We start from the raw sequence: 14,161 nt of genomic DNA, 5'->3' as shown, positions 1-14,161 counted from the left end.
GGGGGGGGGGCTCTGAAAAACAGGGTTTGGCAGCAGGTTCAAGAACACCAATGAAGCATCTTGTCCTATGATTGATTGGTGACCTAAATGTTTCTTTTTAACATTTCAAATTCCATTCTGTCAGACAGTTAATTCCTTTTTGATGAGTGTTCTGAGCTGCATACTGAAATAGCCTGTATTTCTGCTGTAGCCAACACACTCCTACATTCTTTGTCATATGCATTGCTGTCTGAAATGAATATGCTGCACATTTGCTAACCTAAATCCCAAGTCAGAATCTGAATCAGAATTTGTCTATTGCCAAGCAGTTTTTCACCGTACTAGGAATTTGTTTTCGGTCATGGTGCATAACATTGAGACAACATTGGACAGGGTGCAGGGATGAGACAGGACAGTGCAAAGAGCTACTGTACTTCAAAATGTTAGTGCAAAAAAGTTTAAGCTAAGAAAAAGAACAATATACAAGAAGTAGTGCAGTTGGTGTATATACAGTGAGTGAGTGAGTGAGTGAGTGAGTGAGTGAGTGAGTGAGTGAGTGAGTGAGTGAGTGAGTGAGTGAGTGAGTGAGAGAGAGAGAGTGTAATGTGTGAGTGTGTGTGCGGTATGTGTATATGTGTGTGAGGCGTGATACAGTATGAGTGCGGTGTATCCCATATAGTAAGTGGATCCAGTCATGTTTTCATGGTCAGACTCGGGCTAAGGGATTCCTTTAGGCCAAGATACCATGGAGAGGATGCAGGATCATGAAGACAATGTGAGCTCAACAGCTCTTCCAGCACTTCGCTGGCATTTTTAATTCTTCTGTGTCATATATAGGCTACATGGTGAGATGTGGCTTTGTGTATGAGGACGTATGCGACTGCAATTTGTAAATGCAGGGAATTCAGAGATGCACTGAAAAAGACAAGCTCAAGTAGTCTGTTCTGTTTTGATCTTAGTATCTCAATCCCTCTTTCTCTCCCTCTCTCTCTGTTTATCTTCTCTCGGGGTCTATTTGTCTGTGTGAAATAATCAATGACTTCAGAGATTGCAGCTACACGCAAGGAAACTTTCTTAATGATATCTTCTCAACATGGGAAAACAACTTACAGTATCCACATCCTCTCCAAAATATTCCACAGACAATTCTGACTACCAATGCAGAGCACGTATTCAGTCTTTACAAAAGCACAGCTTGAAGGTTCACTCCACTGCTCTGTAGACAACACCTCAATCCCATTTGCTAGTTCAGTATGTCTGATTTCTGAAGGCTTTTATTTATTTTTTTTGGTAAGAACTCGATTTATTTGCCTCTTCTGACGTACTGAGTACGATTTTACATTTAAATTACTCTTAAATGTACTTAAATTACTTTTGTAATGCCAATTCTAAATGTTGCCAGATCGAAAATACATACTGAGGCTTTTGATGTTACTAGACTACCTTCTCACCTCCACAATATGTTGGAATCCGCTCAGATGATTTCCCATATGTTCGCTGACTGAGCATGTGTAGATTAGATTTACATAACTCCTCATTGCCCGCCGTGCCGTTCTAACACTCCCCTCTCCTCAACTCTCCAGATGGGAAATGCTTCAGATGCAGCACCGTTTGTCTCAACCGTCTCCAAGGAGTGTGACATTCTCATGGGTACAATCTATGCCATATTCTGTAAGTTCACCGTTTTTACCAGAATACTTTCTATATAAATGGAATCCTGTCTACACTATATGACACATAGAAATAATTAGTAGAGCCATATTCATACAGTACCAACCATGCTTCCATGTACAAGACTCAATGCTGTAGAGTATGAATGATGCAGTGTGCAACAGTGTGTATCATTCTCTCTCCCTCTTTTCCAGGTGTCCTGTCACTCCTGGGGAATGGTATTCTGCTGTTTGTCGCCTATCGCAATCGGTCTTCCTTGAAGCCGGCCGAGTTCTTCATTGTGAACTTGTCCATCAGCGACCTTGGAATGACCCTCTCCCTGTTCCCTTTCGCCATCCCATCAGTGTTCGCTCACAAGTTTGTTGCCTCTCTCCTTCTACTCATACACTCCATTGATAATCCTTGTTAAAATAATTAATAAATAATAATTAATAAACAAGCAGATTTAATATTTAAGACTTAATTTCATTCTTTGTGTGTGTGTGTGTCTGAAGGTGGCTGTTTGATGAGATAACCTGCCAGGTCTATGCTGCGTGTGGAGTTTTGTTCGGCCTGTGTAGCCTGACCAACCTCACAGCTCTTTCTGCAGTTTGCTGCCTCAAAGTCTGCTTCCCCAACTATGGTGAGTTACATGTATTCATATGTCTGCCAACGCCTACTAATATGACACAGACAGACCCCTCATCGCCCCATTTTTCTCGTCACCAGGTAACAAGTTCTCCTCGTCTCACGCCTGCCTCCTGGTGGTGGGAGTGTGGTGTTACGCCTCCGTGTTTGCCGTGGGGCCCTTAGCAAAATGGGGACGCTACGGGCCCGAGCCTTACGGCACGGCCTGCTGCATCAACTGGCATGCTCCCAACCACGAGCTGTCAGCCATGTCCTACATCGTCTGCCTCTTCCTCTTCTGCTACGCTCTGCCCTGCACCGTCATCTTCCTCTCCTACACCTTCATCCTGCTGACCGTGCACGGCTCCCAACAGGCCGTCCAGCAGCACGTGTCGCCGCAGGCCAAGACCTCGAGCGCTCATGCCCTCATACTTGTGAAGGTCAGAGCACCAGCCCTGTGACAGAGAAGTCCCTCAGGGTCTTTTTGTTACGTAGTAGAGCGTTAAGGTTGCTGCTAACGGGATTAAGTGATGTCATTCACGGGTTGAGATCCCTTAAGCTTTCTTTCATGTCACAATCTCTCTACGCACTTGCCCTTAAGTCTATTCCTCTTTCAAATTCTCTCTCTTATCTCTTTCTCTCTCTCCCTCTGTGCATGTGTGTGTGTGTGCGTGTGTGTGCGCTCGAATGTGTCTCTAAATAGTTGTCGGTGGCGGTGTGTATCGGCTTCTTGGGGGCATGGAGCCCGTACGCTGTGGTGGCCATGTGGGCGTCCTTCGGTGATGCCACCTTTGTACCTCCCGGTGCTTTTGCCACAGCCGCCATCTTTGCCAAATCCTCCACCATCTACAACCCTATGGTATACCTGCTGTGCAAACCCAACTTCCGCAAGTGTCTGTACCGGGACACTTCCACGTTCCGACAGAAGATCTGCCGGGGGAGCCCCCTGCCTGGGCAGAAAGACCCGTTCGGATCCACTTCTCAGCGTAACAACAAGGACATGAGCGTCTCCACACCCTTCTCCAACGGACAGCCGGAGTGCCACGGGGGGGCGTGTCGGCACTGTTTCGAAGACGGAGTGCCGCGATGTCACCCGGCCCCTCCCCAGAGGACTGCCCGCATTCTGACAGGCCCCACCGACAGCGAGGTGACCGTCAGTCAGCTCTCTACCAAACTGCAGGCTGAAATCCTGTAGGGCATGAGAACATGACCCGCTGTGAAGAACACAGGGACAGACAGACCTGTGGGGGGGGAAGATGACATGGCAGAAACAGATCATGAAACAACAAAAAATCCCTCCTTGAATTTCATCTGACTGGTAGACAAGTGAGTCTGTGTCAGCAACAGAGAGGAATACTACAATGACAAATCCTGGAGGCCATTGTTGTTTCAGGAGCCTACGGCAGTACTAAAAACCCTTACACCGCATCCTTACTGAAACTGTACTCGCCAGTTCCACCCCTTCCTCCTCCCATAAATACAAGGTGTTCCTGTTTCTGGCTAGGGTGTAGGTGCTGTCTCTGAGCTACACTATGTCTGTCAGCGCCTCGATTCCAGACAGACATCTAGCAGTGGCTTGCCAGCGGCACCCGACAGAGAGAGAGCCTCGGCCTCCTCTGGTTAGACCGAGGCAGCTAGCCAGGGACCACAGTTTCAGTAGCTTTAAGGTCTGGTTTGTTGGTGAGAAAAAAAACCAAAAGATCTTCCTTGACATGTACCTCAACACCTTTTGCACAAAGTCTCACAATGACAACAAGAGAACATTGCTTCATGGGAGCTCAAACCAATTTCTCATTAATTTAGCAGATGCAAACAACAGGCAGTTTCAGAGGACTGATTATTTAAAGACCGTAATATTTATTTCAGGACATCTACTAGACATGTAGCGTTAATAAGGGCACCAGATAAAGACAGCCATCAGGCTGGGACACCCAACAGAGCCAAAGGGAACACTAATAACAATCTTGTAGTCACTATCAACTTGTCCGGATTGCCCCTCAAGAATTGCCCCTTGGGAATAAATAAGGTCTTTTGAATTGAATTGGATCCTGTTTCTGTGTGTAGCAAGAGGCCTTTGCTGACTTTATCCTGGCATATTGGACTGTGATGTAGTCCTACTGCTCCCTTGTTGGGACTCAGAGCTCCCTTGACACTAGTTCTTGTGCTGTTGGCCTTGATATAAGTCTGGTACTGTATAATATATAAAAGAGAGCATATCTGTATATCTGTTGTTAATTATAATTATAAAAAATATAATCATGTATTTATTATGGACAACTGTGAAACAAATGTTTGAGGAATCTTCTTGGTAAATCGTATTAAAACAATTAACAATCCTTATTTTTGTTTATCTTATCTAATTATTCAAGGGAAAACACTAGATGGTTTTTGGAGGTCGAGGAGGTTTGTGCTGTAAAAAGACTGAATAGACACTAATGTTTGTTTTTCTGGAGAAACAGAACACTGTGTCCACCAGAACAATCGAGCGTCAACATAGAAGTAGCTAACTAAAGCCCTGCATGCATGGCTCTGGACACGGCAACCTGTGGGACAGAAATCTTCATGGCCATGTTGGCATGGTGACAGAATCCATGATCAGTGACCTTTCCTTAATTGCCTTTGGCATTATCTGAACAGATGAGAGGGGCGTAAGGCGTAATGATCTCTGGCTCCGTCTCACAAGCTTCAGTTCATGATGGTTCCAGATGGATGCAATTAAAGATCCCGGTTCAGAAGGACACGCTACATTTAAAACAAACTAATAAAATGTATATTATACCATATAATTGTATAATTTTCCTGAACTCTGGGAATCCAACTAAACTTTGTTAGATTTTTGGGGGGCAAGGGGGTAGTGAATGTAGTACATTTCAGAGGTTTGTGATTTGAGACAGGGTCTTATGTTTGCATGAGCAGTGAAACTGAATAAGGATGGCATCCAAGCTAACTGCTTAAGGCGTGTGCTGATGTCTTTGAAGTTAGACCATGTGTGTCTTCCAAAAACGATCCCATAGAACTACCTCTGCTCTGTCTGTAATCTTTCATTCTCTTCAATTAGGTGACAGTGACTCATGGGCATAAAATCGGCTGCATTAAGTCTTTCCATGGGTTTACATCTTTTCATGGGTTTAATCAGTGTTGAAATAAATGTGAAAGGGGTAGGCCTACATGTGGTGCAGCCCTTGGGGTGGAAAGTCCAAATAAGAATTTTATGGTAAATGGACTGGTAAATCATTTACAAGTATTTTATCTACTATTGATCGGATGTGCACTTTGGGGAACTGCAATAAAGGATGTGTACATCCATACTAGGGCTGCACAATTAATCCTGAATTAATCGAAATCGCGATTATGACCTCGGAGATGAACTCATCGCAAAAGGCCGCAATTAATGTGATTCATATTTTTGCTTTGAATTGAGTGTGCTACGACTACACAGACGAATCACAGGCGCTTATGCTGTCCGACCAATCACATGCGTTCCCGCTGAGTGCGCTGTACGCAGCAATTTCACTGAAAAGACAGATAGCAGTAGGTCAAGACAAGTGTCATAAGAGTACCTGCAGCCGTGAGTAGTGAAAAAATGAGCGAAAACGAGGTCAGTGAGTTAGTAGCAAGAAAGGGATCAACGTCTGTGATTTGGGAGAATTTCGGTTACGAAGAAGATGATGTCGCTCAACCCCAGCAGGTCTTATGCAAACTGTGCAGAGCTAAAGCTATTACTTTGAAATATTAATCACAATTATTAATCGCAATTACCATTTTGAAGCAAATAATCGCAATTATTATCTTTTGTCATAATCGTGCAGCCCTAATCCATACTGAAACATTCCAAAGATAAGAAGCCCCAGTTAACACATGATTATATTTAGCTTTCTGTTTTGAAGAAAGGACATTATGAAAATGACATACATGTACAGAGAGAGGGGTGGAAAGGGGGGTGGGGTACTGTACAGAGTGAGCACTTTGTAGAAATGCTGTTCGGTAATGCTTGATGAGTACCCCCCATAGCTGCGTGTCTTCCCAAGGCATGTGACTAAACCCCTTCGGACTTGATTAAACCTGACAGGATAAAATAATAAGTAGTGCTCCATACAAAATTCTGTTACATAACAAACATAAGTCTGACACACAATGATACTCGACAGATAGGCAATATTCTAAGAAGTGGCTAATGACATTCATGTGGAAGACTATCTGACTCTAACAGCAGCTTCAAGTACAAATGCATGTGATGCACCAATAATACTTCACACCCCATCTGCTTTCCCTCTCTATTCCACTCCCTTTACGTCACTATTCACGGCTCATTCACTTCCTCAAACAAATGTTCCACTCCTCCCTCCTCTTCTTTCTCTTTTTTCATCCATCTTCCCCCTACTTTCTCTCTATTATTGCTGAAATCCTTTAGGAATCATCATAGTGGGTTTGAGGCCTTTGCAGACTTGTCACACCAGCTGTTCCAGAGCTTCTCCACTGCTTTCGGCACCCAGTTAGTGCAAAGCAAACACTTATATTTTGCTGTTTATTTCTCAGCCTGCTGTCCTCATACAGTAGGCTACTGTACATGACATGGCAGACACTCGGAGGCATTTCTGCTCTTGTATGTACAGTATGCTCCTCTGAGAGTGTGTGCTCTTTCTCTGTAGGCTACGCTATGTGTGAGTGCATGTGTTTGTACGTGCACACAAATTTGTAATTTCCCCTTGGATTACTGAGCATGTTTACATGACCACAATAATCCAGTAATTGGGAATAATCAGGTAGGCTAATGGTAATAACCTGAGTTGACGTGTTTACATGCACTTCAGTAAGGCGATAATCAGAGAAAAAACTGGTTTACATGATTTAGTCAATTAGTTTTGAATTATTTTTTTCCAAGTTTGTGACGTAAAACTCAAAGTTCCTGTCTTATTTTCAACATAACCTTCTTAAGAATGTCGTCATTCGTATACTTTCTCCCATCTAGGAGATGAAGGATGTTCATGTCCTCCATTTCATTGAGCATGAAGTTGGTTTTGTATTCACTCCAAAAATAAGTTTAACCACTGCCGCTGGTCATGTTTGCTGTTGTCGTTGCCTGCATCCGCTCGCGTTCTATCTGTCTGCATCCAATTACACATGCGCAGATGTAAAAGAATGAAAAGAAACAAGATTAACAGTAGCCTATACATGTGCCGGATAAAACGGACTATTGGGTAAAAAGCTATGGGTTTATCTGATTTTTCATAATACGATAATGGCTTTTATTCGGTAAAGCATATCACATTATGCTGTTTACATGACCACTTGAATAATCTGCTTAGTCCATGAATCAGATAAATATCGTCTTATTAGTGTGCATACACTGTCAGTTATACCCTATGGAAATGACAGTAAAGGCTCACTTTGGGAACCATCCTCTCATAGGCCTACTCTCTTTTTAGGTCTTATCTCAGTGTCTCAAGAGGGAAATGACTGGAATTAGCTATCAGTATGTATATGTATTAAATATAAAAACATTGGAGAAGCATGGAGAAGGGGCTTCATAGCCTACAGCTCTGGCTAAATTGAGGAGCACTGCCCCCAGTGGTAATTACAGGGAGATTTTGGACTCCATAAAATAAGATGAACTTCAATAATCCCAGTAAGGGACTGGGGGTTGAGCGTTTCAGCAGCAGTGACAATGTTTTTTTTGTGTGATTTTTTATTTATTAAACCTTTATTTTACAAGGGAAGTCCTATTGAGACAGAGGTCTCTTTTACAAAGGAGCCCTGGCCAAGACAGCCACAAAGGGTTTCAATACAGACAATTCAGTACAAACACATTAAAAGCACATAAAAACACAGCAAAGCATTAGCGCACACCATCAAAACACCAACAGGGCACATGTACACAACCACAAGACACAATAGCACACAATACGACATAGCATGATCAACAAGCAGCATAACAAGACAAATCACACGCCCACATGGAGCAGCACACAACATGGCATCAAGGAGCACACAGACACACTCACAGATACTAGGCCAGGTCCAGCCTGGCTTATGTGCGTGGCTGGCTTGTTTCTGTTCAGGACTGGTCGAACGGAAGCTAGTCATGCCACTGAAATAGCTGTGAATTGAAATGACATGAAATAATGTCTGATAAATTAAGATAGGTCTTGTCGCCTGGACACATCAGTTCCAATGCTTCCAATTCTAATCCAGCACAATAAGAGCGGGATAGCCAGTTAGCTCATGAGCTCACAACAACTAGCAGCAGCTTCCGTAACATAAATGGTAGCGGTCAGTGGCTAAAGCAGTTACACTGATGATTCCTGTAACGTTAGCTATTTTGCTGCAATTGGTTTAACTTCTGTTTCTGGACAAAGGTAAGGGATAAAAAGATTGGAGTGAAAGGATGAACGTGTGGAGGTTTGGGGTATAGTCCCATAAAGTCATCTGGGGCCTTGAACCCCTGTCTCCCAGGTGGGAGTCCAATGCTCTCACCACTACTCTGTGCAGTGGAGATCGGCGGGTTGGTTTTGGTGTCCTTCTTCCAGTCCCTAGTGTGGGCTGGGGTTAGAATAAGGGTTGGGGTTGGGACAGGATCTGACCTATAAGACAAGGGGTAAATGGACTGCCCCATAGTGCTTTTCTCACCCCTAAGGGACAAAGCGCTTTACAATGGCCTCTCATTCACCCATTCACACACACCAGTGGCGCCAGCAGGCCATACAAGGCGCTAGTCTGCTCACTGGGAGCAATTGGGGGTTCAGTGTCTTGCTCAGGGACACTTCGACATGTAGACTGGAGGAGGCGGGATTCGAACCGCCGACCCTACGATCATTGGACGACCCGCTCTACCTCCTGAGCCACAGCCAAAGGTTGGAGTGAAAGGATGAACATGTGGACGTTTGGGGTATAGTCCCATAAAGTCATCCCCACTTGGGCCTTGAACCCCCGCCTCCCAGGTGGGAGTCCATTGCTTTCACTGCTACTCTACTTGTGCAGTGGAGATCGGCAGGTTGATTTTGGTGTCCTTTATTTTGGTGTGCTGGGACTACTGCCTCTTGTGGTGCCAACAGAGAAATGCAGGTCAACATTGACTGGAGGGAGGGAGGGAGTGATAACCGGACAAATGCTATTCTAGGTGTGCTGGCTTACAGCCATGCACAAAAAAACACTGCCTCTTGTCTAGGTGTGCTGGCTTACAGCCATGCACAAAAAAACACTGCCTCTTGTCTAGGTGCACTGGCTTACAGCCATGCACAAAAAAACACTGCCTCTTGTCTAGGTGCACTGGCTTACAGCCATGCACAAAAAAACACTGCCTCTTGTGATAGCAACATAGAACTGTAGGTCAACAACCCGACGGAGGAAAGGAGGGACAACCAGACATTTGCTGTCTTTGGTGCGTCGCCACGCACAAAAACAGCATAATACGAAATGTAGGCTACAGGATAGATAAGAGTAAAAATAGGCCTATACATCAGAGTCGAGAGAGAATATAGAAAAGTACAAACATATAGGCCTATACATAGGCCTACAGCATGCGATATGCATAAAATATGCCTATAGAATATACATACATAAAATCTGTATGTATTTAGACTATCATATCATGCATTAAGCATTCCCACATACACATAGCCTACACATAGGGGGTGACAGGTGGGGGGACAACTAAACCATAGCCTAAATAGCATAATGAAATATAAAAAATGATATACAGTAACAGTCGATGCATGTTAACAAAGAGCAAAAAAACATCGCTGCTATGAAACCCCTCTCGCGCCTGCCGTTGCCAGAATGCGCGGTATTGCTAGAGAGCCGTCTCTCGCGAGCTAAAGTAAACTGAACCAAGCTGTCGCCAACACAGAAAATATTTATGTAAACGGTAAGTAAATTAGCATATTGTTATTGTTACCTTGTCATATATCAATTTTAAACATGTTTGTTTTTAAATTATAAATTAAAGTTAGGAGTTGTGTGTGTAGCTGTGAGATAGATCATCACCTCCACGCTCGAGACGTGGCCGTGGGTCTACTACTAACGTTAGCTAAATTTGGGTGTTAAGCTTGCTAACTTTAGCTAAATTAACCATTATCAAGTTACCCAAACTTCACGCATTAACAGTCCTCTTTCATTAGGAATAGAAGAACATAAACCAACGGTCTGACCATGTTGTTTTACACGCAACTCTTCACTTCCAAACGTGGACCTTTGTCTAAAATTTGGCTGGCTGCTCACTGGGAACGGAAAATCACCAAAGCTCATGTGTTCGAATGCAATCTGGAGAGCACCGTCAAAGACATCATCAGTCCGCAGGTAAACAGCATAGCTAACGTTAGCTCAACTGGTTAACATCTGCCCAATACACACAACGATAGCTGAGCTCTAACGTCAACGATGAACAGCTAGCTACTCTTCCTGTTGATGTTGGCCAGGCTAACGTTAGCTAAATTAGTTAGCAACCTTTTAGCTTAAGTCATTTGGTCTGTTGAGCTCAAGTCAATTTATTTCTATTCTAGATTAAGATAGGCTTGCGTACCTCTGGTCACCTGCTCCTGGGAGTGGTGCGGATTTACTCCAGAAAAACCAAGTACCTCCTGGAAGACTGCAGCGATGCAGTGGTCAAAATCAAAGTGGCGTTCAGGCCAGGTCGGTAATGCGTATTTTATAACAATAATAAAGTTAAACAGTAATGGAAAGCACTATCAAGTAGTTCATTTTCATAGTCCTATCTACATCAGTTGTAGCGAGTGATCGATCTCCTCTGCTGTGCCAACATCAGGACAGGCCGACTTGCCCGTTGGGGGGGTGGAATCGCTGAAAGCCATCACGTTGGTGGAGGATTTCACTGACTTTGAGTCCCTAGCGCTACCAGATGTAGAGTATGTTTGATATCGCCTTCCTCATCCTACCCACTCACTCATTTTTGCTGATTTCAACTATTAGTTCATATGTGTAATTTCTATTGTGAAGCCATATGCTCTTCTCTCTTGCCTAACTGTAGGACCATAGACGTTGTGGACCACTTCACACTGAATCAGAGTCGGAATGAGGAAATAACTCTCAAAGAGCATTATGGAAATGTTTTTTTCACCTTGGTGAACTTTGGTAATGGTCATGATATCTCCTTCTCTGTCAAATTTCTTCATTCAGGTCTGCCATTGTTGCTCTCTGCCAAGTTCTTTCCTCTTCAACATTCACTCCCTGTGTGTGTTTGTGTGTGTGTGTGTGGGGGGGGGGGGTGCACCTTTGTAGATGAGAGCCAGTCCTACCACGGGGGTTTAATGGACATGAGCTTCCAAAGCCTGGCCCATGGAGACGGTTTTGGTGATGAGAACACAGGCTTCGACCTCGGTATTGTCCTGATCAGATTTGTTTTGTTTTTTTAAAGATTAGTATGATGACATGTTTTTTTTTTTCATTCTCTTTCTCCCAAATGCGATTCTGGAACCTAACCTAGTCAAACCCCTTTTCTGTTACCTTTCAGACTTCATGGCTGATTCCAGTGAGCAAACTGGGATGATGGACATCCTCCCCAATGAACCACAAAATGAGAGGCCAGAGACTCCACAGACGGCTGTAAACCAAGAGGGTAATGTGGAGCGACAACGACACATAGTTTGCTTTTTCTGACTCATTTATGACAAATGGTCCAAATTCCTAGTATGTGTGAAAACCTACCTTGGCAAAAACAATCTAATTCTGATATGGTAGGCTATTCCAAGATATTATATTTATCTCGTTTGTCTAATGAATATTAAGTGGCAGCAAACAAAAATTAACAAGATTTTGATAATCAATTTTGTAACCATAAATTCAATTTGGTAATCAGTTTTGTAACCATTTTCCATTAACCAGTTAATGGAAAAGATGTTTTTATGAAGCATAAACCAGTTGTATAGAATTCATGGTTACAAAATAAGTGAGCTCTTTATCCAGTTCTATAAAAATAAATATATTGTATGTTTTTCAGATTACACTAGATCAGAGCCTATGGAGGAAGAGCGCCCTGTACTGAATGAGACCACACTGCTAGTCAACGAGGAGGAACACTTTGCTTTGGAACCTGTCGCTATCACACGTAGGCCTAGATCTTTGCCTTCTTATGAAAAATCCAAAGTACGAGAATAACAGGTTTGCCTGAATTTCAACCCTCTACTTTTGTCTCTCAGCGACAACAGAGAGAACGAGGGGGAAGAGGAAGAGGAAACTGGTGGTGGATGAGGTTAAGCAGCTATCCAACAGGGAAATCAGGGCGCAGATCGACAACTACACTGACCTGGTGATCCTGTTGGACATTGCCCCGCCCACCCGTCTTCTCATGCAGTGGAAGGAGAGTGGAGGGGTGGAGAGACTCTTCAGTGACCTTTGTTCCATTGCGATACATCCACAGCTTCGGCAGGTAACAAGAGAAGAAAGACTTTAATCAAACACTGTAAGCGGCTTCCTCTGAGTAGATTAGGCTCTGGATACAACTGTTCTGTCTCTGCAGCTCTACACCAAGGATGTGTTCAGAGGGAAAAAGGGTAGAGCTGAAGATGATCTTGGCCCTGAGGAGATGCGAGAGGGAATGCAAGGGGGTGAGAACCTGCCGCCCACAGAACAACACCACAGAGATGCTTGCCTGAACACACAAGGTCTTCAATCACAAGACTTGGAATGGAAAGCGAAGTGCCTCTTATTTCTTTACCCATAATTACATACACGTCTGCTACAATTTCAGTGCCTTTTCTGTGTGTCTCATTACAGATCAAATCGATGCAAGTGTCCTCACTTCAGATGAATTTGCCGGTCCCGAGGCAATGAGACGCGATGTCGAGCGCAGTCCTCTTCACCTTGCAAAGGACAGCTTGCCTGAGCGCCTATTGAACACAGACAATGTAAAGAGCTTGTCCATACGCCCTGAAGATACTCCTCCCCCAAAAATAGCTTCTCATTTACTGAAAACTATTACCTTTCCCATCTCTTTATTTCCCTTTCCCTCGCTCTGTCACTCTTCCCCAGGACGCAAGTCAGTTGGAGATCTCTCACCTTGACCCCCCATCTGAGTGCTCCATGCTTGTTCATCCCTCTGGATTTGAAAGGGAGACTCAATCCACCGTGATAAGGACTCAGGTGCTTTCCTATGCTATGCGTGTGCCCCCACCCCACTCACAAATACACACACACGCACACACACAACCGCACACACGCCTTGGAAAAACAGGCATCATCATTACTGTCATTATGAGTTGACTGTACCCGCTGTGATGTGCCTTTACCCTCAACTGCAGTCTCTGCTGGACAGCCAGGATGTTGAGGATAGGAGGATGAGCAGCCGGGCACAGAATCTTCTAAATGCCCTCAGAGTAAGGACCCAACTAGACAGTATATACTGTGTACCCCACTTGTAGCCTATGTATTCCAGGATATCAAGCATTTCTAATTTTTTGGGTGTACATTTTTTTCACCACAATTTTTGTACATGGAGGGGAAAAAAACACCTGTACATTTATAAAACATGTTTTAGGATGCATGGTCACAACAAAATCATTCTGAGTACTCGCCACCGATCTTGGTTGTTTGTATCAGACCCAGAGAGCCACACAGTCACTGTGGATTGTGTTTTTAAGCATGAAAAGAGACAGTGCAGGATAAGAGGATGATGATGATGAAGTAAATTAAATTGCAGCATGCGTGTGCGTTTGTTTAGGTATGCCAGGGCAGCAGTACCAATGCCGTGTTCAGCCTGCGCACGCTGTGTGAGGGGAGCACCCGCGCCCAGGCCGCCGCCACTTTCTTCAGCCTCCTGCTGCTGAACAAACAGCAGGCTCTGTTCCTGCACCAGAGCGGGCCCTACGCCGACATCACCGCCACACCTGGACCCCGCTTCAATGACTCATAGAGGAAGAGCAGGAGTCTTGATACTACCACAAACCCCTTTGCT

The 14,161-nt window shown here is 44.1% G+C and overlaps 2 protein-coding genes across 2 annotated transcripts; both read left to right on the top strand.

Moving 5' to 3' along the window:
* Positions 1–1,562: 1,562 nt before the first annotated feature.
* Positions 1,563–3,451, top strand: opn7d (opsin 7, group member d; the record flags this gene model as incomplete). Its single annotated transcript, XM_084436346.1, has 5 exons — positions 1,563–1,650; positions 1,845–2,007; positions 2,145–2,272; positions 2,359–2,696; positions 2,960–3,451. 5 exons carry the CDS (start codon positions 1,563–1,565, stop codon positions 3,449–3,451), a joined length of 1,209 nt encoding a protein of 402 aa, XP_084292472.1.
* Positions 3,452–10,404: 6,953 nt separating this feature from the next.
* Positions 10,405–14,119, top strand: rad21l1 (RAD21 cohesin complex component like 1; the record flags this gene model as incomplete). The annotated part of the gene is made up of 9 exons (XM_084435998.1): positions 10,405–10,551; positions 10,755–10,884; positions 11,018–11,117; positions 11,240–11,343; positions 11,491–11,589; positions 12,209–12,316; positions 12,408–12,637; positions 13,509–13,583; positions 13,928–14,119. 9 exons carry the CDS (start codon positions 10,405–10,407, stop codon positions 14,117–14,119), a joined length of 1,185 nt encoding a protein of 394 aa, XP_084292124.1.
* Between the last annotated feature and the right edge of the window lie 42 nt (positions 14,120–14,161).

Source organism: Borostomias antarcticus (genome assembly GCF_949987555.1).
Source record: "Borostomias antarcticus genome assembly, chromosome: 3".
Lineage (NCBI taxonomy): Eukaryota > Metazoa > Chordata > Actinopteri > Stomiiformes > Stomiidae > Borostomias > Borostomias antarcticus.
Note: the sequence above shows the minus strand (reverse complement) of the source record. Positions and strands in the feature narration are given on the sequence as shown.